Source organism: Pleurodeles waltl, chromosome 7 (genome assembly GCF_031143425.1).
Source record: "Pleurodeles waltl isolate 20211129_DDA chromosome 7, aPleWal1.hap1.20221129, whole genome shotgun sequence".
In the NCBI taxonomy this organism is placed as follows: Eukaryota; Metazoa; Chordata; class Amphibia; order Caudata; family Salamandridae; genus Pleurodeles; species Pleurodeles waltl.
The window spans coordinates 389679074-389705286 of NC_090446.1; the positions used below are offsets into that span (position 1 = coordinate 389679074).

Below are 26213 nucleotides of genomic sequence, written 5' to 3' on the forward strand. Positions count from 1 at the left end.
AGGTGCCATTGTTTAGCTCCCTGTGAGTCATCTGCGTCGTCCATAATGGAAGTGCTGTCCGCGGCACCTATATCAGCGCCACCTAGGTGCACTGATGTCAGTTCTAATCTTTCTGGTGCATTAGTTCTGATTCGGAGAAGAGCTACCCCTTTGGCTACTTTTTGACTGACCTTTTGTTGATGTTTTGTCAACTTCTTTTGGAGGTTTTCTTCCTGGTGTGGCAGGGATGTCATTCAAGAAGGCCCGCTTCAAGACCTTGCATCGTCTGTCACTGACTGCTGTCGATGACGGACCTGCATCTTGTTTGCCTTTGGTGCCTCTAGCGCAACCACGACCCCAAGTCGTGCTCCAACTGCTGCGTCATGAACCTGAAGACCTTAAGGGAGCGCTCCATCAACTTTTGACAGCTTGGCTTGCGATGCCACAACCTTTGAGGTCCCTGTGGATAGGAAAATCCCAGGAGCAGTTGCAGAGTCTGAAATCCTCATCGGACTCCAAGGTATCGGGCCACTCGGGTAAGTCCCTTCACAAGAAAAAGAAGTTGAAGAGATCTTCAACTTCACCTCATCTCATTGGCTGACAGACAGACCCTGCACCTGGGCTGATTCTGCACTTCCCTCACTGTGAGCCGGAGCGACTCTCGCCGAACTAAAGGAGCTCTATGAAGCCATGCCCCTCATAGTTGTGCAAGTCAAGTCCTCCAGTGTACCTTTGGACTTCCTATAATGTGTGATCACAGGTTCTAGTTATTGTTTAGGAACCCTTTGGGTGTCGTAAGGGTGGAGAGGGGGTCACCCGTCCTTTGGAACAGGGCAATTAAGACATCAGTGTACAATGTGCAATTTTGTATGATAAGTGTGCATCGGTGTTCTCCAGTCACCATCAGATTTGTCCTATTCCTATGTGCTAGAACTCGGGAAAGAATGGGAGGGGTCAACGGATCATGAAGAATACCAGCCATAGGAAGACCCTAATATGGACTGGTGTGAGGAACTGGGTGAAGCCAGTGGGCTGAATACTTCTCCAGATACTGGTATGCTTTCTCACCCTCCTGTGGGTATAGAAGAAGGATCATCATTCGCTATGGTGGTGCAGAGGGCGGCTGAGGTCCTTGACCTTCAGTTGCCCTTGGTGGCAGTCAAGACTAATGTATTGACGGAAATGCTGGAAACGGTAGTCTCCTTAGGACCATTACTCCTGTTCAATGAAGCACTCACTGATGTCCTTCTTAGGACATGGTCCAAACCCAGCACAGAGGCCCCTGCCACCACTGTCTGACTCCAGGGAATTCCAACTTCCCCACACTCTACCCCACCCCGGAAAGCTTGGTAGTCTAAGCCTCTTCATCTCATGCAAATCCTGGCACATTCCCTACCACAACCCCAGGCAGGGCATCCAAGAGGCTGGTCACTTGGGGGGGAAAACATGTTTTTTTTTTTATCCGGCCTGGCACTGCTGTCTGTGAACACTGCATACCTTTTGGGCAGCTACTCCCATGCGCTGTGGGACATGGTTGCGCAGGTGCTGCCAATGGTCCCAGAGGATGCCTGGGCTGTGCTCTCTCAGGCTGTCACCAAACAGGAGAGATGCAGCGAAGTTCACTATACATTGTGGAATTGACATGAACAACTCACAGGGCAGAACGGTTTCATTGACTGCTGCCTTGGGGTCCATGCCTAGTTGAAGCTGACTGGCTTTTTCGGGGATGTTCAATCTTCTCTGATGGACATGCCCTTTGATGGCTCCTGTCTCTTCAGAGATGAGGCAGAATCGGTGCTTGAGGGCTTTAAGGAAATTTGGGCTACAGCAGGATCCTTGGGCCTTTCTATGGCCCCCACATCACCCACAATTCATCTTTGGGGCTACGGAAGGGGCTTCCAGCCATGCCAATACACTCCCAGCCACCATGCTGTACACACTCCCCAGCCTCTGCATGGCTGAGGGTGTGCGGTACCCACAGACCTCATGGGTCAGGCAGCTAGCAGTTGGGTCAGTCATCACCTGCCCCCGCTCCCCTCTGGCAGCCTCCAAACCCCCCTAATCTGCCCTTATACTACCATGAGAATCCAGTTGGTGACAGGATTTGCCATCACCTGCCCCACTGGCAGTCCATAATGTCAGACAGGTGGGTTTTGCAGATCGCCTGAATGGTCTTCTCCCTCCTCTTCATGACCACCCTTACCCTCATGTAATCATCTTACGACTGGCTGGTGGAGGATCATCTATCCCTTCTCTGCCAGGAAGTCACAGCCTTCTTGGCCAAGGGAGCCATAGAGATGGTGCTGTTGCCAGAAGTGGGTTGTGGTTGCTATTACTACTACTTTCTGGTGGCAAAAGAGGATGGAGGTCTTTGTTCTATCCTAGACATACAGCCCCTCAACTATTTCCCCAAGACTGAGAAATTCAAGATGCTCAGGTTAGCTCAGGTCCTGTCTGCCCTGGACCCAACAGTCTAGATGGTAGCACTGAATTTGCCGGACACATGTTTCCACATTTCTGTCCAGGCTTTACCTGTGGGTCATTGTAGGCCAAGAGCACTTTGTCTGCCATGCTCCCTTTTAGCCTTGCCAGCATCCCTTGAGTGTTCATCAAGGTGACAGCGGTGGTTGCAGTTCATCTGAGGAAATCAGGGGTGTTAGTCTTCCCCTACCTCGACGACTGGCTAATGAAGGTCTGCTCACCAAAGGCTGCTGTCTCCCTTCTCCAGACTACAGGGGACCTCCTGTATTTGCTGGGGTTCACTATCAAAATGCCGAAGTCATACCTGACTCCCTCTTAGACGCTTCCTTTCAGCAGAGCTGTTTTGGACACAGTGCAGTTTTGAGCATATCCTTCCAAACGAGAGTCCAGGATATTCAGGCTATGATACCGATGTTTCAGCCCCTATCCTGGATTTCAATGAAACTGACCTTGAGGCTGTTGGGACTCATGGCCTCCTGCATCCAACTAGTGAAGCATGCCAGCTGGCATATCTGGGTAGTGCAGCAGGACTTGAAGTTCCTTCTTGCATGGAGATTGAATGGCAGCAGCTGACAGCTTTCAACCTTCCTCTCCAAAGCGGTGATGTGATTTTGGTAGCCAGATGTCCCTCCACTAAGGTGGTATCTATCTGCAGTTGGAAAACAATTGTGGCATGGTGTGCAGAAAAACAAGTTCATCCCCTTTCTGCCCGACTTTTTGTAGGTTCTCTTTTCCATTCTTTCTCTTGTCCAGCAAGGATCTGCTTTCTGCACTCTCAAGGGCTACCTTTCTGCTATTTCTGCATTTGCCTAACCAGCCATCCCTCTTCAACTCCCCTATTGTAAATATGCTTCTAAAAGGTCTTGTTCATTTCTTTCCTCTTTTGTCATTTATCATCTCTCAGTGGGACCTTAATCTTGTTTTGACATTTTTGATGTGTGCTCCCTTCGAGCTTCTCCATAATTGTCCCCTCATGCTCCTTATAATAAAATAGGCTTTCTCATGGCAATCGCATCTGCCCAAATAGTAAGTGAGCTTCAGACCTTGTCATCCAAGCCTTGTTACCTCACCATCTTTCCTGACAAACTAGTGCAGAAGCTGCCTTTCTTCCAAAAGTAGCAACTCCATTTTATGTAAGCCAATCCATAACCTTGCCTTTTTTTTGCGCTCCTCCACATCCTTCTAAAGAGGAGCAACTCCACCTGAACCCAACATTGTTTCACCAGAGCTAAAGCTGTAACCACTGCGTTAGCATGTGGCGTTCCAGACCTGGATATCTGGCAGCAATGTGGTCCTCTCTGCACAGATTCACAAACCACTACAGCCTGGGCAGTCAGGTCCATAAGGAGGGCACATTGCCCATTCAGTCCTGCAGGAATTCCCCGTCTGAAATTGGTCTGCAGACCCACCTCTGAGAATGGTATTGCTTGGGTACCCATTCCGAGGTAAGTAGTTTGTGGCTAGAAGTCTATCAGATGAACAAGTTACTTACATTTGGTAACGATCGTCCCACCCATCTTCCCCATTCTGGGAAAGGATTTCTAGGTAACAGGCTTGTAAACTTTCAGGGGCCTAGTTTTCTACACCAGTGGTCAGTGTTCTTCATGGCTTCATGCTTCTGATATGAAAAGTTGTGAAAAGGAACTGACATCACCGCACCTAGGTGGTGCCACGGACGCCACTTGTGTCATTCTATGTAGCTCATCTCTCGTCCTTGTGTCGTGGTGTGCCAATATTAAAAACTGCTCATCCACCCCGCAGAAAAAACACGTAACACAATGCATTCTCAAGGAATGCTGTGCAAAGCATCACTGCATGACTCTTAGTAAATCTCGGCGCTAGTTTTCCAATTTAAAAGTCCGCTTTTTTCTGCACATTTAGGGATATAAATAGGTGCAAAGTCTGCCACACTGTCTCATTTCAGCCTAATGATATTTTCATATTTTTTTAAACAGATTTGCATAATACATACCTGCCAACTCATATGGTGGTCACTGTGTGTCACACGTTATTGGCTTACTTCACACGGTCTCCCAGTAAAGAGCAAATATCACACAATAATTCCATGCCCTGGACTCAGTGTTGCTAGACATGGCGATTTCCCACACAAATGGGCTACATTTTTCTCATTTGTTTGGGAAAAGGCACCCCTGACGGCTGGGGGAGGAGGGGTGGGGGTCACGGTTTGGATTATGTGTGTAACATACACTTTCATTGCCCGCCGCCTGGCTTATGGAGGCACGCACCACCAGAAACAATCTGGGTCTCTGCCTCAGCATAAAGTTGGCAGCTGAAAGCTACCAATGAGTGCTTTAAATGGGCCGGTACTGTCCGGTACTGAGTACCGGCACTTTTTTATTTTGATAGGGAGAGTACCGGCATATCTCAAGAAAAACGTAATACTTTTAATTGGAGAGTACCGGCACTTCTCAGAAACAAGCAGGTACTCTGGCATAGAGTACCTGCACTTTAATTTCTCCATTTCAAGCACTGAGTGCGAGTACGGCTTGGGAATACACTTGCAGGTTCCTCCTGGGCCGTTTTGAAGCCTCGTGTGTCCCGAGTCAGACCGATAAATCAACGTCCTCCCCAAGTTCGTCAGTCCCAGCAGTGTGCAGCCCAACTCTAGTCAGAGACTGACAGAAGCAAGCAGCAGCGTGTTGTGTCCTGCAGCAGCACTCTGCACAAGCCTCACTCAGTGCCAGTAGTAAGTGATTTAAAAAGTACTCTAAAACTTCAAACGGTTGTCTAAATTGGGCAAATGTATTTTCACCATGACTGGACCTACTAACAATGGGCAGATTTTCCTATACCAGCCACAGGCAAATTTTCCTCCCACAGTAGTAATAACGGAAGCAGAGACAAATTAGTTTTTACACCGACAGTGCTATTTTCGAATCATCAAATCTGAAAGCTTTACTAGAATGAATGCAGTGACTGGAAGAGCACTCGCATATTGCACATAAACTTTTTTCATTTTTTTTGTTTTTGCTGCCGCTTCTGGGAAATATTTTTGGAGGGAGTTTGGCTGGGGCAGCTCCTCCATTAGGGCAGAGGAGCATTGCCCCCAGCCAGCAGCAGCTGCAACACCTTTACAGAAAAACAGTAAGAAATGGAGGTTATTATAATTTCCTTGTAAAGGAACGGGCCACAGGGGTGACAAGCAGTGAGGGGGAGTGCACAGTCCTCCCCCTCAGAGCGCATGTGTGTTTGGCCAGCTGTCTCGGGCCTGCCAAACACACATGTGCAGTAGGCTCTGTTGCCAGGCTGGAGAGAGCCTGCAGAGGCTTCCCAGTCTGCCTGGGAGTGCTCTGGCTGGACGCTCCCAGCCAATCCTGACGCTGCTTTGGCCAGCGTCAGGATTGGCCGCAGGGCAGGCTGGGAGCCTGTGCCTGCACTCAAGGACGGAGGAGCGGTGCGGTGGCGAGCAAGGATTTTATTTTTTTGAATTTTTTTTTAATTAGATTTTTATTACACCCCCTTCCCTATAGTGTTTTAACTCGCGCCCTGCAACCCTGCGTGCTTCTATGCCCATTCACAAGAATCAGCTGCTGGATCACACTGTGAAAAAATGTCAAAGGTTGTCAGGTCTTTGTTGCATTTCTCAAATGGACAACGTTAAATCTCAGAAGGCTAGCCATAAAATTGTTGCTTTGAAAGTCTGGTAATTTGAAATATGAGTAGGCTTCCTAGGGAATGTAGTCTGCACCACGTATTCTGTAATATTTAAATTGTGGCTTAATTTAATCACTGTTTATAGCGCACTGTTTATTTGATGACATATGAAACTCGACTATGGAAAGTAGAAAAAAGAAAATGTATATTTTTTTCTCATTTGGTACTGGTTAAAACAACCTATTGGTCCAAACCAGAGCTCCTTTGCCCCTAACTATTGGCTGGGCATATCCGTTGAAGTTCATATTTTTTTTTTGTTGATTTTAAGCATTCCCCCTCCCCCCCCCTTCCCCACATGATAATTCCCTCCGGTCTCCCTCATGCAGGAACATATCCCTTCCAAGGTTTGATTCACATCTGTGCCCCCGCCAACAATCCCCTCCTTTCCAGTCTCCAAAGCAAGTGGGTACTAGGCATATATGGTATTTCAAAAGGTTTGAAGTGCCCGCAGGGAAAATATGTGTGCAGTGCATTAGGACATTTTGAAATCAAGTCGAAGTGAATTGCCAGGTTAGAGTACTTGTGTTTTGGTCCCAAGTATAACCTCTGGGCTATATTTAAACCTATTTTTCAACATCTACACGTTAGTGTTTGTATTGGTGGTCGGTGTCTATCTCTGTCTCTCTCCCTCTCTCCTTCTCCTTATTTGCTGGCCAGGACTATGCATTAAACATGTTTTGTCAGAATTTCTTATCAAAATATGGTAATTCCCTCTAGTTTCCCAGTGCAGGTACATCTGTTCCAAAGCTCAACCATACTTTTCCACTGGGTCTCATGAGCGAGGGGTTTTAGGCCTGGATTTTCAATGGGTTTCAGCAGGGAACCATACACTAGACAGCACAGAATGTTTTTGATGGGAGAGCTTCCACAGGGATCACTGCAGTATTCGGATCCAGTCTCATCTGGCACCTAAAGAATCCGACCAACCCCAGGCAATTCTTAAAATCTGAGACTGAGCGGAGTCACTTTTATATGACTGAAAACTCCTGAACCTTTAGCAAGGACCAAAAGTCCTACTAACCAATGTTCCTAAACTTGCCCCTATGGATGGTACCGCATTTCTGTGGGTGGTACTCTTGGACAGGACATGAAAACTTCTATGTGAAGACCACCTAGACACCACGGCCCAGATTCTCAAACCTGTCTGGCAACCAAGAAGCCAAAAATGCTGCGCTTGTGACAGGGAGAGAGCAGGACTCTCCTACCCTGTCCCTAGTGCCGGCGCTGATTTTAGCTGCCTTGCACCTCGCACACACATCTGCACCATGGTGCAAGGGTGTCTGTGTGAGTCTAGCAAAGTTTTTGTTCTTGAAGGGTACCCTTCCCGTACAAAATCCTATGCTTATACTCACTTTAAAGCTTTTATCACTTGGTATGTGTGCTGTACACTGCAGCACACATGCAAAGTCGGAAAAGCAAGGAGAAATTAAACATGTCTCCTTTTAACGCTTGCTTTGCAGCGTTAATTTTTGGCGCAAAACCCTATCTACTAATTTTAGTCAATGGGATATTGCATTAAAAAGCATGGGTGGTTGCATGGGACCGACCTTGTAATGCCCCCTTGGAGCAAAGGAATGCAAAACAGATACTGCTTTGCTTTACTTTTCCATACAATCTAATTCAAAAACCATTTTGGTTTGGTTTTTTAATCCCCAAAAAGGTTTTGAATTGGGCTTGTGTTATAAAATTAACATGCAAAACCTTTATGTATCTTGGCCTACATTGGATTCAAATGATCACAGTTTTGACCTGTTGTTGTCTTACATTTGGCCCACCTGCACAGGTGTTCTACTGTTTTCTTGGAAGAATGGGGAATCTTATGTGGAGGGGCTTTTGGGGATCCCCACAAATTTCTGAACTTCCCAAATTATGGGTCCAACTCACAGACGGTATTTTGTAGTACGTGAAGCAGTTCTACAGTAGTAGTACTCACATACTACAAACACTATTCACTACTTTAAAGGGGAGGGGGGAGTTCTCCACCTCTGCCTCTCCTAACTTTCTGTGCAGAGATCTCCCCACACCTAAGTATACGTTTTTGTAGTACATATGGGAGGCACCAGTGGGAGTGGCTGAAAAATGGAGAAAACATAGAACAAAATAGTAGTAGTTTAGGCAGGAGTAAAGCGGGGTAAGTTAGGAATTGGGGAGACAAGCTAACACAAACGCCCAGTCATCCCATAAGCCCATTGCAAAAATTACTACAACTCGAAGGGTCAGAAAACTGTTGTAAATGTACTTGATTCCAGCCTTGGAGTACGTCAAGGACCACATCTGGCCGCTCACACTACAGAAAACAATGATGACAGTGACTTAAGATAAAACCCCATAGAAAATAATGTTAAAGTCAAAGTAATTTTATATGACATCAAATACATATAATATTTACATTTTAGAATGTAATATTACACATTATATAAATTACTTTAACATTTTATAATTACCTCATTTACAAAATAAATTAAACTTTTACTACATATGACAGAGTAATGTAATTAAAGAAATAACAGAACTAAATGTTAATCATTTTGGGTGGGATTTTTTAACATTTAATTTAAAAACATTGATAAATTAATATATTTTAATTATTTAAATATTTAGCAACAAACGATGAGTTAAAGTGCTGTAAAAGCACATGATAGTGGGTGACCCCTCGTGGGGTGGGAGCACGTAGAGGAGGGTGGGAGGTGACCTATTGGGACATGGTTGACCAGGAGTGGATTGTTATGGCCTACCCCCACACTTCCAGACTAGTACTGCTGCAGTGTGATTGTCTTATTTTGAAGAGATGTAATTGTTATGTTAGTAACTTGAAATAATAAACAGATTTGGTACATAAAGTGCTGTAACAATGGATTGTTTTCTTCTTGGTTATTAATTATTTAAAATGAATCTACAAATGTATTTCACATTAAAATTGATTTTATATTACTTTAAATAAATTAACTATTATTTTTCCCATCATCATCATCTTTATTCGACTAGAAAAATCCATAAAAGTTCATTTGGTATAAAATACAATACTACATACCATTGTATATAAAAAGAATAAAAATACATGCCCCCAATAAAAACCTACACACACACAAATAAGTTCTCATATATGAAAGCCCCACCCCATAAACCTAATAGTTTCAAGCAAACAGTCTGATTTCCCATACCTTTTCCTTGTGGCCAGAAGACTCCGAATAAAATTAATCACTACAGAACAGATTTGTAAAGTATCTAATCTTTGCAAATAAACTAGGGCTGCTTGACATTGTCATATTTGCAGCACAGAGAATCGGGACCTCGAAACCTTACCTATGTGATGAATACAATGTGCAAAAAGCATAAATGCACTGTGCTTTGCTTAGAAACATGGTCATATGGGTAGTGGAAAGATTAAAAGACCAGGCGCCCTGCACAGGAATTGCCACTGGAAAATTAATACATTTAAAGCAAAACCTAGTAAGATAAACATCTATGCTCTACATTACACATGGGAGACAGATACAATTTAGGTCCAAATTTATGATTTAATAAGGCCCTAATGACTATCGGCCTCAACTTGCAAACTCTTAAAATCCCTCTCATGACCCTCCACTCACCTCTGAGGGAAAATATCTCTCACCAGACCTTTAGAGCGAGCTTTAATATTATCTGTGTTCAAAGAGCATTAAAAACTGATTTACCGTACCTTAGCCGAGGAAGAGCATTTTCAAGTTAAAGGCAATCTTGAATAATCTCCCTTGAAAAACTTGCTTCTGGAGTTCCTCAAATCCTTAATCAGAGTAACAGGGGACGGAATTTAATCTGGTCTTCCAGAAAGTCCAAACCAACTTTAGAGTGGCAAATATAATTGGAAGAGGAATGACGGACAGCCAACAATCTATGCAGGAACTTATTTTCTACAATTAACTTTATTCGTTTTCCCCATACTTTTACTTAGTAACATCTCCATCCCAGTGGTGGTGATCTCTGTTTACGTTGAAGTTACTAGTAGTACTCTTAGATGCCTCCATCTACTAGTATCACAAGGTGGAGACATGAAAGTAAATGTATACTCGGAAATGGTGAATAGAACAAAAATGAAGATTTACAACTAAGTGCAAGACTAAATATATACATGAGTATAATCTATAACATGTACATTACCTTTAAGAATAGGGTCTCAAGGATTCTTTAAATTTCTTTTTTTTTCTGTTTTACATTTTCCACAATAGTCACAAGCAATTACTTGACAATACAACAATACATCAGTGGGGATCCTGCAACACCAATACACCGGCTTTGAAGTGATAGGGTGTTACCTTATAAGAGAGCAATGAGAAACTCCTCTCAAATATTAAAGAATATGGATATCCAAGGACTTCATATTCTTCCATATTTTGCCGCACAAGCCCTTCATTTACATAATTTTTCCTCTGCAGCACAACAATCCATTCCTCTTAACCAGCCACTGATTGGTGGAGGGGGATCTTTCCAGCTGCAGCCAATGTTTCCCCAATGATCCTAGTTAAGGTGTTGTGTATCGACTGCCAGTATTGTTGGATGCATGAACACTACCATATTACTTGAGGGAATGTACCAATTACCTCCTGCAGTGTGTGCATGCCAGGACATTTACTCAAGTGAATTTTTAACCAACTATGACATTTGTAGTGCAGCCTACAAAACAAAAGTAGTATCAATTTCCACCCCTAAGGAAGCGGTGGCGCAGCAGCCCCAAAGCTCTGCTCCATACAAGGCAGCACCAGACTAATAATTCCTGTAACATTTCTCCGCTTGCAATAGACCATCAACTTCTTTTTCAGAGCATTGATGTCCAACCTATGTGACTAGCAAAACTATTATAACATATTAAGAGTTTGCAAACCAGCACATGTTTTTGAAAAGAAAAGGGTATTGTCGGCAATGTTGGAACCCAAAGGCTAACCATATTTGGCGAGTCATTTGCACAGTTCAACAGGAACTCTGTGCAGGTGTTGATAAATAAGAGTTAACGAGTTTGAGTCCAGACATCCCTCAAGAGCTCCATTTTTAAGGCAATTTCTCTGTCTGTTCATCATTAGGGTCCCACCGAATTCGTGCATAATTCCCTTCATAAAGGTTTATAATGATGTTGAGAAAACAGCTGGGAATTCCCAGGCAAGGTGGTACTTTCCCTAGTTTTTCTCTTGAAGCAAGTTCAAAGTCTGCTAAAAGGTTAATAAAGGATATACAAAAGTGCCCCCGCTAATATCAACTGTCTTCCATTTAGCCATCAAGAAACACAAGCCCTGGTCTACAGTTCAGTCTTAGATTAAATCCAGCCTGCAGGTGGGTTAGAATCCTGTTCTCTTTAATCCACTTCAATATGTTTCCCAGAACCTGTTTGCAGAATATCTTATGTAGATTGTCTAAACTGATAGAACAGCAGTTACTTGGAAGATTAGGGCTTCCTAATAAAAAAATAACAGAAAAATCTGGTCTCTCAAGTTGAGGGCATCACTGCATCAGCAGATGATGTGTATGAAACCAAGTTGATTAACGACACTGATATATAGAGGTCAGAACTGAAGAAATCATATGGAATCTTGTATAACCCTGGGTCATTACCCTGATTTTGTGAAGAGACCATTGCTAGTGTCTCTGCATGGGTAAAAGAAATGAAGGGAGAAGGCGTACTTGGAGTGAGAGTGGTTCCTGGTTCACTGAGACTGACGCTCAGTAGACTGCAGGGGATGGAATAGAGTTTTTGAAAGTGGGCTACCCTCTCATTCAGTTGGTCAGACACCTCCAAGGGTTTAACCAAGTTCTTCTCTCCTTGGCTTACTATCTGCCAGAATGTCTTATGCTCTATTAGTAGAGGATTCTAAGAGGTTGTTCCAATTCTTGCTTTCCCAACATGCCTTAGCAGTGCAGCCCTGCTTAGAATTCTAGAGTCCCTGATGACAGACTAGTCTCCTTGCTTTATAGCAGTCATCAATGCTTTCCTTGCTGCCCTGCAGTTTGGTATATACTAATTGTGGTTTCTTATATTCCTGAAAGCCTGCTGATAATTTTTCACAAAGTGCCAACTAAGCACAGTAAATAGATTGCTCATTATTAATCGCATGGTGGCTGTCCCAGTTTTCATGCATTATATCCATGCATGGAGCCATATTGTAATAGATGCCTGAGACTGCCTAAGAGAGGGAACAAACAGCATTCCACTTAACATACCTACAGTAGTTACTTTAGGGCATGTGATATAGTTACTTGAGATAACTATACCTGCTGAATTTCAGTGGTTTCATTCATTTAAATCTGTAAGTTTTAACTGACATCTTCCCCTAACTATAATGTACCAAAATATAAAAAGCAATCGGCCTAATGGCTTCATCAAGGGGTCAGCATATCAACATATAAAAATGCAGACCAATTAGCTTTGTCAAAAAGTCACCAATAACCATGTTATTTATATTTTATAAATTCACACATTGCAATGTTCAAAAAAGTGTTTGTCACAAAATGTTTTCAATAAAGCATTTTGTAAGTAAAACATTAAACATGTCTTTGAGTCTTTTTTAAACATTTTAAGGCCACAAAGTGCCACCAGAGAACCAAACACAAAGGGTGCCTGCACTCCAGCTAAAGAGCATATAGCTCAAGCTCGGAGTGATTTAAAAAAAAAAAAGTGGTAAGCTCTCCTTGGGTCATAGATTCAATGCCGCAGGAGACTTACTATGTTTTTTCTAATGATGCTAGGGGCTTATGTGCTCCCTGCAGCCCCCCACAACATTATAAAAAAAGGCACCTGCCTCTTCTTGTAGCACCACCACATAGATAACAATTTAAAAGTAACAGTGAATAATAAATGAGTGGCTCCTGCCACTAATTTATTATTCTTTTTTTGTTATATATATGCATATTTTTTTATGGGTCCCAGAGTGCCCATCCAGGGCACCTACCGCATGCCAAGTGCTGGGGGCCACAGGGAGAGCCCTAAAGACCCCACTAGCTTCCCAATCAGCTCTCATTTTGGGTGCAGCGGGAGCCAGGAATTTTTATTTTTTAAACTGTGGGTGCCCCACTGCCCACCTTGAGGACACACAATGTGGTAAATCATATGGTAAATCTTGCTCAGCCTGTGCAGGAGGTGATTTTTCTGTGCTTCCAATGGGTGGGGCAAAGTTGTGTTCCCTGCCCACACGTGTCTTTGGGGATGCGGTCCCTGGGGCACTGCACTCATCGGGTCTCAGGGATGGGGTCTGTAGGGCCTCTATGAGGCTCAGGGATGGGGGCCACAGATCACCCTCCCCAAAGGGGATATGGAGTCCCCGGGTCTCCCACTATAAAAAGATATTCGGCCCAGGAGGATGGGATTGGGCAGCTCCGCGGATCCTTTGGACAAAGTTCTAGCTTTTTTTGGTGAAATTCCATTCAATCGATTTTTCTGTATTGCTGCTCAATTTTCCTTTCTCCTTTGCTGCTCAATTGAAGGGTGTTTTTGGACCCCCTCCCCCCCTTTTCCTTAACCCTCATTTGACGGATTACCGCAAAAAGTTCCAAGAAGAGCTTAGGTGGATAAACATTTTGTTTGCCAAAGTTTGACAATTCTTCACAAAACTTTTTTTAATTAAAGTTATTAGCAAACAAAAAATGTATTTCCTATAGAAACGTGGTCCTAACTACCCACCCAGTGGCAAGTGATTATATATATATATAAAAACACAAAGATTACAGGGACCTAAAGTTTGGGTTGTATTTTACACACACAAAACCATGGAAATTCAGCAGCTATAGTTATACTTATGTTAAGAAATTATAACTGATGACCTAAAGTTACTTCACGGCACAAGTTAAAGTTTCTTCAGATACATAAAACTATGATTGCAGAATTTTTATGGTTTTGTGTATGTAAAATGTAAACCTAACCTATAATGTCCCTGTAACCTTTGTTTTTTAAGTTTTTTTTTTTTTAATGTACAGTAATATGTAACTACCATCTGTTAATGCAAGCACTGCTGTACACGGCCTTTGGCATTGCTCGATGTGGAATGGCCACAGGTCCTGCCTGCGACCAGGCCCTGCAGCCCTGCAGCAACCCCCCATCCCTTTGCATGCACCCAACTCCCAGCAGGGGCTTGGGGTGTGGGTGTATTTTTTTTTCCATTGTGCTTTGGATCTGCAGATCCATCACAAAGTTACACTGAGGGCCACGAAGATCACCATCAACAGTGTACAAAAAAATGTGTAAAAGAACCCAAACACAAAATCTTAAATGTGTGTTCAAGGTTAAAAGGGATAAAGGAAGAAGGAAATTACCTAAAGTGAAAACGCGAGAAAAATGTTCCAATATTCTTAAGCCATGCACCAAACCTACCAACAGTTGTTTATGAAGAACGGCCAACAAGGGCATATATCTGATGGAACAAATGACTGAAAAAACCACACAAAATACATATAAATCACTGTGGATGGTGATCTTCGTGATAATTAAACCCATTTGTATCATTCGGCACACTATCTTTTGTGGTGTTGGAATACGGCTGTCCTAAAAGTATGTTATGTTTTTACATGATACTAGTGTAATTTATTTGTACATATATCTCATACTTTACAGCCTTGAAAACGTCACATTGTGTGACGAAACACGTATTGGCTGTTCATTGTTGATTTGACTGGTTATTGTACAATTTGACAATCAAGTATTGATCTATCTACCTTATTGACTGACTGAAGGATTTTGCAAAGAAGATTCACCCATTCACAGGGAAATAAAGTCAACATAAGGACTTAGATCTATATGACTGTTTCTTCTTTGGACTTATCATTTTGAATCACTGTGTGCTGTGGAGTCTTCTGGTTTGCATCTGCACTGGCACATGTTAGGATGCCAATGCACACACCCTTGCACCACAGTGGAATAGTTATTGTACTGGAAGGGGAGTCTTCCAGTACAAAAACTTTCATTTAACAATTCCCTGCTGTGAATTTGTGCTCTACAACAGCACCCATGCACAGTAAGAAAAATGAAAACCTTTCTCCTTGTTTCGCATGGGACTACTGCATCTCTCCATCTGATGTGTGTGTGTGACATCACTAGTGATATAACATGCTTATTAATGAGATGGGCCAGGACTGAGCTCTGAGATGCCTCATTCAGTCTCTGGGATGCCCCATTCAAGAGTTTTCTGATACCCAGAAGGGATCAGGTACTGGCATGCTTCATCCCAGCATCTTATGTACCCTCAGTAGTGTACCCCAACCAAAATGTTTTAAAAAGTGTACTGTTTGGGAAGGCACGTATGAAACAAAACCATGCTTATGAGCCTTAAGTTCATCCTAGCGGCACCTTTTTAGTAATTGTAATTATATAGCTCTTACTACCCCTGACGAGGCATCGAAGTGCTTTTCGGCGACTACCATGTTACTCCGGAACCCAAGAGGAATTAGTGGTGGATTAGTATAGGGAAATATGAGTACAGTATTTGTATTAGTATGAGTTAATGTGAACAGAGGATATGTTAGTTGGATTGACTAGAGTAATGGAGGGATAGAGGAGGTAAGAATCCAGAAGTGTTAAAGGGGAGTCTACAGTAATAGGATGAGGCTTGGGATGAGTAAAGGAGAGATGGAGGAGGGAGGAGTCTGTGGAAAGGGGTTAGGGAGATCATAGTAGCAGAATGGGTTTTGGTTGAGTCAAAGGTGAGATACATGAGGGAGAATTTAGTAGGGTTGTTTGAGAGATCATAGTAGTAACCGTGTGAGCTAGATGCGGTAGGGGAGGGAAGAGCTTAAGCAGGATTATTCTGGAGATCAAAGTAGTAGAATGGGTTTGGGATGAGTCAGATTGGGGGTGGAGGATTGATTGAGACATAGGATGATGGATAGACAGTAAAGCTTGCAAGAGAGTACATTTTATTGTATATGTTTTTTTAAAAAAAATTATTCATTTAATTTTTTTTTTTTTTTTTTCTAGTACAGTAGGACTAGAGTAACAATAGGTATGTAAATTCCTAGCAAGGGAATATATGTGAAAGGAATATAATGAGTATAATAATATGAGAATTAAAGTTGTATTGCACAAACACAGACTTTCAAGATTTGTTATATTTAATGTTAATCAATAAGTGTACTTTTCTAACATTCCTTTATCTTTCCTCACTTTTTCAACAGTGAAATGCTTGCTGTTAAATAGTTAAGATAACATTTGCTCATTGTGATATAAAAAAGAAAACAGGGACTCATAAGTATCTAATATAACAATGTATCCAGGAGCTATGCAATGACCTATGAACATAGAATAATATGCACATATATACACACACACACACGTATACATTTAACCGCGAGTAAATATAAATTTGTTGAACAGGCTTAAAGAGTATGTGTTTACTATTAGGAAATAGTAACTACAGATAACTATATATATATATATATAGAATTACACAAAATCAGATTATATATATTTATCAACACAGGCATATGCAGTCCATTGCTGTTTGGATATGGTAGTTATGAAGGAAAGAGACAACTCCTGAGTAGTCTTCTGAAGACAAGAGAGTTGTTTGTGGATCTTATATTTGTGGGTAATGAATTCCTTATGGGGCAGGGTCTTCTCTCTTTTGGAGCCCCCCCTTGCCCCACCCGGCCAGAAGTAAAGGACCGAGGCCAGCAAAGGATCCTCCCCAGACTGTCAAATGTTACATACCTGAGGAACTCCCCACGGGTGTAGTCTTTAGGTGGTGCTACCGGTACCTAAGACCTACAGCTTCTGTCTGGGTCAGCTGCACGTGCTGCAGCACGCTTCATAGGCAGTCGTGGATCAAGTGGAGATGCTCCATTCATTCTCCAACAGATGAGGAGAGCAATTACCCTTTGGGGGCCTCCACTCTCTGCACCAGTTGTGGGCACAGGATGTACTGTGTAGTGTCCTGCTGGACACGTTCTAGTGATTGCCCACTTATGCCCACACCCATCCATCACTGGTCAGGTGACTCTGCCAATAATTTTTGAAGGAGCCTGCGATTTTATGTGCATGTCCGGCTCTAACTGGAGGCTTGATGTTGCAATGCAGTGTGTGTAATTCAAGAAGGCATGGCTCCAAGGGGTTTACAAAGAGTGCCAAAATAGTCTTCAATTTTTCAACGTGGCATGTAAGCACCTGGAGCTTGACGATTCGCTTATCTGACAGTAAAGCTATTTGTGACTTAGTATGCAAGAAAGCTCCCAAAAATTAGAAGCATCTAAAAGAGTGACAAGACATTTGGACACGCTGAGAGACAGTCCATGGTCACAGTAAAGGTCTATGTGTGCGGCAATGCATTGGGCCAACTGCAATTTTAGTGCAGGGAAAGGAAGCACTTCATGTCCCTGTCACCTCTGGGAACCCACTACTAGGGCAAGGCATTTTGTGAACATTTTTGAGGCTGAAAGGCAACTTTCTGAACTGGTAATGGCTCCCAGCTACTTCAAATCACACTGATGTGTGGCATTTCAGATGTATGGGGAAGTGAAAATGCACCTCCTACAAAAATCAACAAAACATGTTCTTCCTCTCCTGAAGTACCTACAACACCTCTTGTCGAAAGACCATTTGTAAAGCCTTTTCGGAGTATGCGAATCTAGAACGAGGGCCATTCTTTGCTCTTCACCATAAAGAACCAGGAGTAGAAGCATTAATTACACTCCAAGTCTAGAGTGAACTTTTTTTTCCAAGTCTTCAGTTGTTGATGCGTCGTTGTTGTGGTGGTGGTGGAACCGAAGGTGGTCTCTAGTATACGTTCAGCATGTGCTTGAACCAGACCCTTTACAATACCCATTGTGAATAGAAAGAAGAAATCCTGAGTGAGTTCTGCTGTTTGAAATGGTGACCACCTCTCTTTTGGGCTTCCACCTAGAAGTTGATGGTGTGATTGACTGCTCGGGACACTGAATACATGGTTACTTATAATAAGGCACCATCTGGGGTTCTTGTTAGCATTGGCTTATAAAGATTCTACAGTTGGAAGGTAGACCTGTATCCCTAGTTTCCAAAAATGGAACCTCCGGACAATGCTGAAAAGAGTATCTTTTTGGAATGTAAAGAGGTTCTTGCCATTAAAAGGCATACCAGGATGCGATGCTGGACCTCTGTGCTGAAGGCAATTTAGCAGAGCTATCCTTGAGGACCTAATACTACCTGGCAGAACCCAAGGCTTGAAACATCCATTGGATTATCAAGGACAGCGACAAAAGTTCTTTCACTCTTACGAAGGTTGCTTTTCCATCTTCTTTGTTATTATTTGGTAACATTTTCAGAAACTGAGTAGCCTCCCCAAACCATTTTGTCGAAACAGCAGACAACTACGTACTAGACAGCTTTAATGGAAGATGCCACTAAAGCTGTTAATTTTATGCCCTTATAACTCAGGTGGCACTTTGCAAGAGGAAGCGACTGATGGATGACCAGTAAGGGAACACAGGTGTTTATATCTTCTTAAGTCTTGGTATCACGGCAGGCACATAGACTGCTCTTTTTGTGATGACAGTGCCCTCCTGACAGAGGATTTGCATGGACTTTCTCAGAGGTTCTTTGAAGTCGTAAAGCACTCATTCTCTGTGACTGGTGACCGATAGCTAAAAGCATTTTGGTGCCTTGTCCACTTAGGGATGGAAATAGACTTGTTGGTAGGAGGTCATGTAGAGTTACTCACTGGCACAAAATGTAGACCCTTCAGAAGCTTGCCTTACTTTACATCAACAATACCTATGCCTTCCTGACGGACTAGAACCATTGGTGATTATATGGGATAGGAAGAGGATTAGCCAGTATGGCTGATGCTGGTAGTGACACTTCTGACATTGGTGGATGGCCTACAGAAGACAGTTGTGTCAGCTGGGACACTACTGCAAAAGCCTTGTAGCATTATATGTGATTCTTTTATCAGAGCTACTGTAACTGATTACATTGGTTGATCTTAGTGCTCTTCAGAGTATTTGCCATAATATCTGTTAACATAAGAAGTTTTCAGGATAGGTGGTGGACACTTAGGCCCAGATTCTGGTAGGTGACAGGCAATGCAGCGCAGCGTAGACCCCAGATATGGAGTTTCAGTGCAGGGCCATCCACGTGGATGACAGGAAGGGAAATGGGTATCATAGGGGTGAGTTCAATAACAGAATAGAAACCCTAGGTGAGGAAATCTGGAACACTGATATAGATAGGTACACATGGACAGAAGGGAAGGGGCAACCCCTTATTGTACGAAAACTCGTACTGTATTCCATATGCTTCAGAGGAAAAGAAACAATTCTGCTGGGCATGAATGAAAATGATGGCACAATCCTGCACATTCTGGACGTGCAATGGGGCACCTCCATGCTGATGGACACCTAATGGCAATGCAGCGAGTTTGGTTACACCCATCTCGTCTCCGGGGTGGCATGGCTTTTGCTCCCTTGTCAAACATACCCCAACCCTGATCATTCCCGGAGATATTCTGTCAGAATTGTACCAAGACCTGGTAATAAAAATAAATACAACTCTGTTGCATCAGGCTTGAGGGAAAATAACTGATTATTTTGGCTGGGTTCAGTTCAAGGACATCCCAGAGGAACTCAGGCTGTTCACTGACACTCAAGTATCAGCTGGAGGGTCAATAGCCTTCTTCAACTTGCAGACAAAAGTGAATGCCCGCTGGTTGCAAATATTCAGGAGGGAAATGCTCAAAATGATGAACAGTACTGAGCTCGGCTTTCATGCAATTAAGGAAGAACTGAGAGCTATCTGCTTCATTGCGGATCCAACATCGACACATGTTGGACTTGATGACCGCAATGCAGGATGGGGTTTGCATAAACATCGGTGCATCTTGCTGTACTTTCATACCAGGCAATGACATGGACAAAGGAACTCTGACTCTTGCCATTTAAGCATCGCATTTACTACAAAAATACATGTGTGATGAGGGAGGTGCCACTGAGCAGGAATGATTTACGAACTGACTCTCTTGGCTCCCCCGGTGGCTGACTGGTCATTGCACATTATTGCTGCCAGTTTTCATGTGTTACTGTTTTTGCGTGATATCCTGCAAGTGGGGGTTTCCTGCGGTAAAAACACAGTCAATTTAGGTAGAATGCAAGTAGCGAGGGAAGTGGGGCAGCCAACCCCCAACAATGTGGCTGTCGTGGGGTTTGATGGTGTTGCTGAAAATTCAACTAGAGGGGGGAATGTTAATATTAGATTAATCTATGTTGATGCACACAACAATACATTTGTATACACAAACGAAGCCGCATCACTATTATTAGATTCCTTTGGTGTCAACTCTCCGTCAACCCCAGCATGAAGATACGTGGTCAGGCAGGTGCTGAGAGATGCCTTATGTCTTCTGTTTTTTAAGGTAAATTCACATTTGAGCAACACCATTTTAATTAGTTTGGCCATAGAGTGTATGGAATCCCCGGAGAGGGGGGCTGAATCGCTCCCTTCCCTTAGATTGTGCCCCCAGGGATGGAGTCCCCAAGGTAAAGAAGGCTTGGGGAGGTGGGCCGTGCAACTACTCCTCCCTTTTTTATTGTATTTGGCCAAGGGGATGTGGTGGCTGGTGCCTATGAAGGCTTGTATGGAGAGGTGAGAGCTATAGTAATTTTAAGGTGGTGCAGACATTTTACATTTAAGCTATAACTTTAGAATTTTAGAAGTTTAAGTTGGTTTTGTACACAAAATAATTAATAACGTTTTCCTAACTGTAAGTTAACTTTTGTTTTTTTTTCATTGATAAAAAAATATATACACACACCCACACGAAATTAAAAAATGTAAATAAAAAAAAGTAAAGCTTCTTGTGGGGAACTGTAAAAGAAATGGCAAAGCAAAATAATAATAAAACATGAGAGAGACTGGCTCACTGACACAAAAGAGAAGAATGGTACATTTTAGGTGGATGTGTTATTCCCCCCAATCTACCCCCCTTCCAAAATACCCAACTACAAATGGCTCACAACAGCAATTATCATGATATGCATTATATTACTGTAATTTCATCAACTAACGTCTGTCTAAGAATCTCATTGACAGGCTATAAAGGCTGTAAAACCAGGCTGGTAGCAAATGCACGCACCTCCGGAATGCCTACTGGAAGAAAGTTCCGAAATACCTTTACGTGGAAAGCTCACGCTGTGCACCTACCAGAAACTGGTGGATACATTGTCACCCAGCATTTCCTCAAATAGCTCAAATATTGAGACAGAACTATGGGAATCCTGGGCCCTACTTCACGGGACAACCGGAATGCAAATCTAACTGTCAAACAGAATACAAGTGGTTTAGAAAACAGCTGACAGCAGAACTCGTAAAATCTGCCCTTAACAGAAACAATCTAGCAAAGAGATTACAAATGAAGAACATCAGAAGGGTCTTGCCTAACAACCCATTAAAGATTTGCCCCACTTTTTTTTATTCTGAAGTACTTGCAAAGAAGACATGAAGTACTGAATAGAACTTTTAACCGAATGAATGAAGTCAGAGCATTTTATAAACTATTTTATGAGCGAGGACTATCTAATTTAAGCGTATTTGTTGGTTATTAAACAGTGCCGGAGAGACCTGTCTTAAAGCTTTGTGTTTCTGATTAAATGTTTGTTTAACAACAGACCTCCCCTAAAGTGAATTCCGTCCTATCTCATAGGTAGAATACAAATCTTGTCACTGACACTATGGGCCAGATGTACAAGAAAGTGGCGCATCAGCTGTGATGCGCCACTTTTCTTGTGCCCCTCTACCAGCACCTAACACTATGGTAGCGCCGTATTTATAATGACGTTATTGTGGTACTTTGCAGGATTAGCGTCATAAGTAATGAAGCTAATCCTGCAAAGTAAAGGGAGGCCCTTTGAAATTAATGGGTGCATCATGTTATCCCCTTAAAAATGACCCTAAAAATGGCACAGTGAAACATTGTACATTTCACTGAGCCATTTTTACATGCCTCCCACTGCTGGAACGCCCTCATTGCATACATTATTCCTGGTGGAGGCATAATGTGGTGCAAGGGGGCGCAATGCAAGCATTACACCACTTTGTAAATATGGTTAAGGAGAATGGCCTCCTTAACGCCACATAAGCATTAAAAAAAAAAAAAAAAGACATTTGTGTGGCTCTAAGACCTTGTAAATCTAGCCCTATGGCCATCAGCAGCAGTCTAACAAAAGGTAGATGTTTCCCACGACCCAATAAACGCCCCTCTCTCTTCACTGTATATTGAGTCCCACTCTCTGAGCCAATTTGGCAATCCCAGATTAATCTTAAACTGATAAACCAGTCAAAACGTGGGACATTTGTACTCAACGAAAGCTTGGTGGTACAAGAAAACTGGATGTTAAAAAAGTACCTATACTGAATCCCTCAAGACATCTTAACTTCTGGAATGTATAGGAAAACCTAAGACCCAACTGTAACATGGCCTAGGAAGAGTGTATCTCCCCCAACACAATAGCCAAAGAAAAGTGTGATTATGCACTTTTAAACTTGCATGCACAACTCACAAATCAACGCGTGAAAGGACCTTCAACCCTACTGAAACACATTACAGCATATTTTCCTTTTCCTGGTCTCCCCCATAGGGCCCATACCCCAACTGCACTAGTGCTGTCACACCTTGATTATGCTTTATTTGGGACTCACAAAGAACTTACTTATCAAGCTCCAACTAATACAGAAAGCCACTGCCAAATAAATTATAAGCCTGAACTGACGTGATCTTAACACCCTTGCCTTCAGGCACTACACTAGTTTCTTGCAACTAGTAGACTGTCCTTCAAACCTCTGCATTCACAACAGGGCTGTCTGTACCAATGGATCAATTTTCCTATAAAACAAATTCAAATTGTGCACCCAGAGGAGAAATTTTAGATTGAGAATCATCTATCAGATAAACCCAAATATATAGTATATCCCTTCTGTGAACAAACCTAAAAACTATGGAACACCCTACCACAGAAGATAAGTACAATCAACAACCACTTAGAGATCAGAATAGCCATAATAACTTGGCTATTCCATCAAAGATTAATTAACTTATCAAAGTCCATGTAGGATCTTTGGTTTGGTAAATGACAAATTGATCTAAATGATGCACCAGATGTACAGTGAATACAGACAGTGGACCTGAGCAATGCCCTTCCCTTTGTCATATAGATCAAAATGCTACCAAGCACGGTGCTTGTGGATAATCTTCCTATATGCCTCTGTAGCTAAGTCCACAGCATCATGGTACAGACCCAAAATCCCACGGATCATCCTTTTTTTTGCACAACTGTACATGGCTCAATGTAGTGTACAAACCAGTGGACTCTACAAAAACTGATTAGAGCGACCTTTTCCAACAACAAGCCATATACTAAAATGGCTGTGTCGATCCTTACGTTCTCAGCAACATAAATACATACATGCTGCACCGATGTTGCCCAGTCTTATGCACTGTACCCAATTATTTCCATATTGGACAAGCTACTACCAACATTCTTTCAACCATAAACTTAAGGGGTGACCTAGATTTCGATGATAATCCGAAACTTCTGTGACCGGGCTTGCATTATAAAGCACTATATAGCTGAAACGCACAGAGGAACTACACATTGAACAGCTGAAAAATGCTTCAGGGGTTCCAAGAGGTATAGAAAATACTATATAAATAACAATGCAATACAATGACAAAGTACAGTAGCAAGAGCAAAGCAGAAGGAACATGCAATATTTTCCGAAAATATCTGTAGTACTGACACCTGAAGCAAGAATGTATGTAAATCTTTATTACACTGATCAGTGGTATTAAATGTTTCAAATAGCCCCAGGCTATGCACTCACAGACATTAAGAAGCAGCTGTACATTTCACCAATGCTGGCATGACGTGTCCTCTAAAAGCAAATGTGGTCTCAAGAACCAGCTTTGTCCCCCTGCCAATTTTCTCAAATATAGCATGAAAGTCTTTTCATCAGTTTGGATGCATTTAGGCACTTTGCTACTGGGGGGATTAATGCACAAACTGTGCCAGAGTACAATAGATAGAGGTAATTCAAGGCAGACGTGCCCTGTAAGTAATTCCTAACCTACAGACATTTCACAAGACACACTGTCACACAAATTTAAAAGGTTAGGTACCAGTTGGGTACTTTCTGGGAACTGCAATGAACCAGGACTTCCCATAGCATGATACACTGCTGCACATTCGTTCCCACCAATATGGTACAAACGTATGTGGTTTTTATCTTTGCTGGGGTGTGTAAAAAAGGGATCACCGTTTCACCAGTTTGAGATCTGCTATGCATTTAACACGGGGTCACTTGAAAGAAGTTAGCATTTATCGGCTCATATGACGTCGGCAAACGTAATCTTCCAAAAGAAATCAATTGTTGCAAAAATGTTCCATCCAAACGCAGAACAAAGAGAGATACTGTGTGCACATTTTCTTTCATGTAGTTTTGCAGGGACGGATTTCTCCGGACGAAATTACTCAAGCTGAGCAGTTGGCAAGTGTTGCTCTGACTAATACAAAGTGTACATGTTCATTAAAATTTAGGAAAACTATTCTTCATTTGTCATCGCGTTGAATCGTGATCGATGGTGTCAATTCCCCTTTAAGTGGTCTTTCCAAGTTCAATTTTCTTCTGGATGACACGGGCAGAATGGTAGATCAGGGAGTCAATGAGTCCGGCCACTGGAAGAGAACAGAGGGAGGAAGCAGACACCATGAATCATCAGCAGATAAAAGACATGAAACTCATCGTGACACAACAAACAACGGGCGGACAGCGAGTGATACAATCAGCCTCCTGTTTCTGTTAGCTGTAAGCTCTCAACTCAGACACAAATAGGATTTTTCCACATCCGGAAACTGTATAAGAGAAAAAAAATCTCTCATAATTCTGTAGATATGTTATACTCCACCAAAAAAAGAATGCTGAAATTTCAAATATAAAAACGTGACAGAAAACGCCTGAGCCTTATCATTTCGGAGCATTAAATTGGTGCCGCAGTCTGTGGGGCTGAGACATGATGTGGGTGGAAACAGGATTTCCGTTAGGAAGGAACTCCTGGCAATTCTAAAAAGTTCTCCAGATATCTAATCAACTACTTAGTAGAATAATTATAACGAGTCTGTGATGTAAATCCGGAGCTGTAGACAAAACAAGGATACCGCGTTTTCAAACAAGGAACACTGTCATAAGATACATTGAATGGAAAATCGTGGCTCTCGAGTGTCCCAGTGCCATGTCTGAGCACCTTCGGGAGGCCAGGATTTTCTTAGCATTCTGGAAGTAGTAGTCCTAGTTTTATAAAGGCGATAAAAGGACAAAATCCCTGAAGCCACAGAAAAAAACCTTAACTGGTCAAGCTAATCCCATAAGGAGCTGGGAAACGCGAGAGTTCTGGAAAACAGACACCATGCAGTGAAAGCAACTGCGAAGAAAGCAGCATTGAAATGACGAAAGGGTGGATAATAAAAAATAATAAAAGTCACAAAAGCTCATCATGCTTAACGACAGAAAACGTTCCAGATGTCATAATACGGATTTTGCATGTGCGATCTCCCAGCCTCTGACAAAAATCCCATCTCTGAATAAAATGTCTTCCCATTTTAGTTTTTTATTGAGACCCAGCACCAGGACATATCATTCATACTCCACCGATAATATGCAAAAATATAACATATTTACATCATATTTTATTACACAGTACCTCCGCATAGCAGCAAAAATATAGAGATGTCATAATATCATATTTCATTACAAAGTACCACCGCATAGCAGCAAAACCATACAAATATCATGTCAGCAGTACTGTCCCTGTAAAAAATGTTTAACCACCAACCCAATCAACTTCTTTTAATATCCTATGGTGTCTCCATAAACTTTAATTTTTTTTTAAAGAATCTCTTAACCAAAGCCCCCCGCATCTCAGCGCTTATAGCCATTCCTGGTTCTTTACTTGTTTCATTTTGGAAAGTCATTCTTGGTAGGATTAACAAGGTTTGGCACTTTTGTAATAAAAGAAATCTGGCCACTGCCATAGCAATATATAATAACTTTATAAACCTGGGAGCGAACTTCCCCCGGGATCATAACCCAAAACTAACAACCATACACT

General features: G+C 42.4%; 1 protein-coding gene across 3 annotated transcripts in view; it reads right to left on the reverse strand.

Moving 5' to 3' along the window:
• Positions 1-23857: 23857 nt before the first annotated feature.
• Positions 23858-26213, reverse strand: part of ERGIC3 (ERGIC and golgi 3) — a 446879-nt gene continuing 444523 nt past the window's right edge. For all 3 annotated transcript variants that reach the window (XM_069243844.1, XM_069243842.1, XM_069243843.1), the window contains one exon: positions 23858-24783. In XM_069243844.1, the coding sequence (XP_069099945.1) occupies positions 24704-24783 (80 nt within the window). In that variant the 3' untranslated portion in view covers positions 23858-24703. The remainder of the gene's footprint in view (positions 24784-26213) is intronic.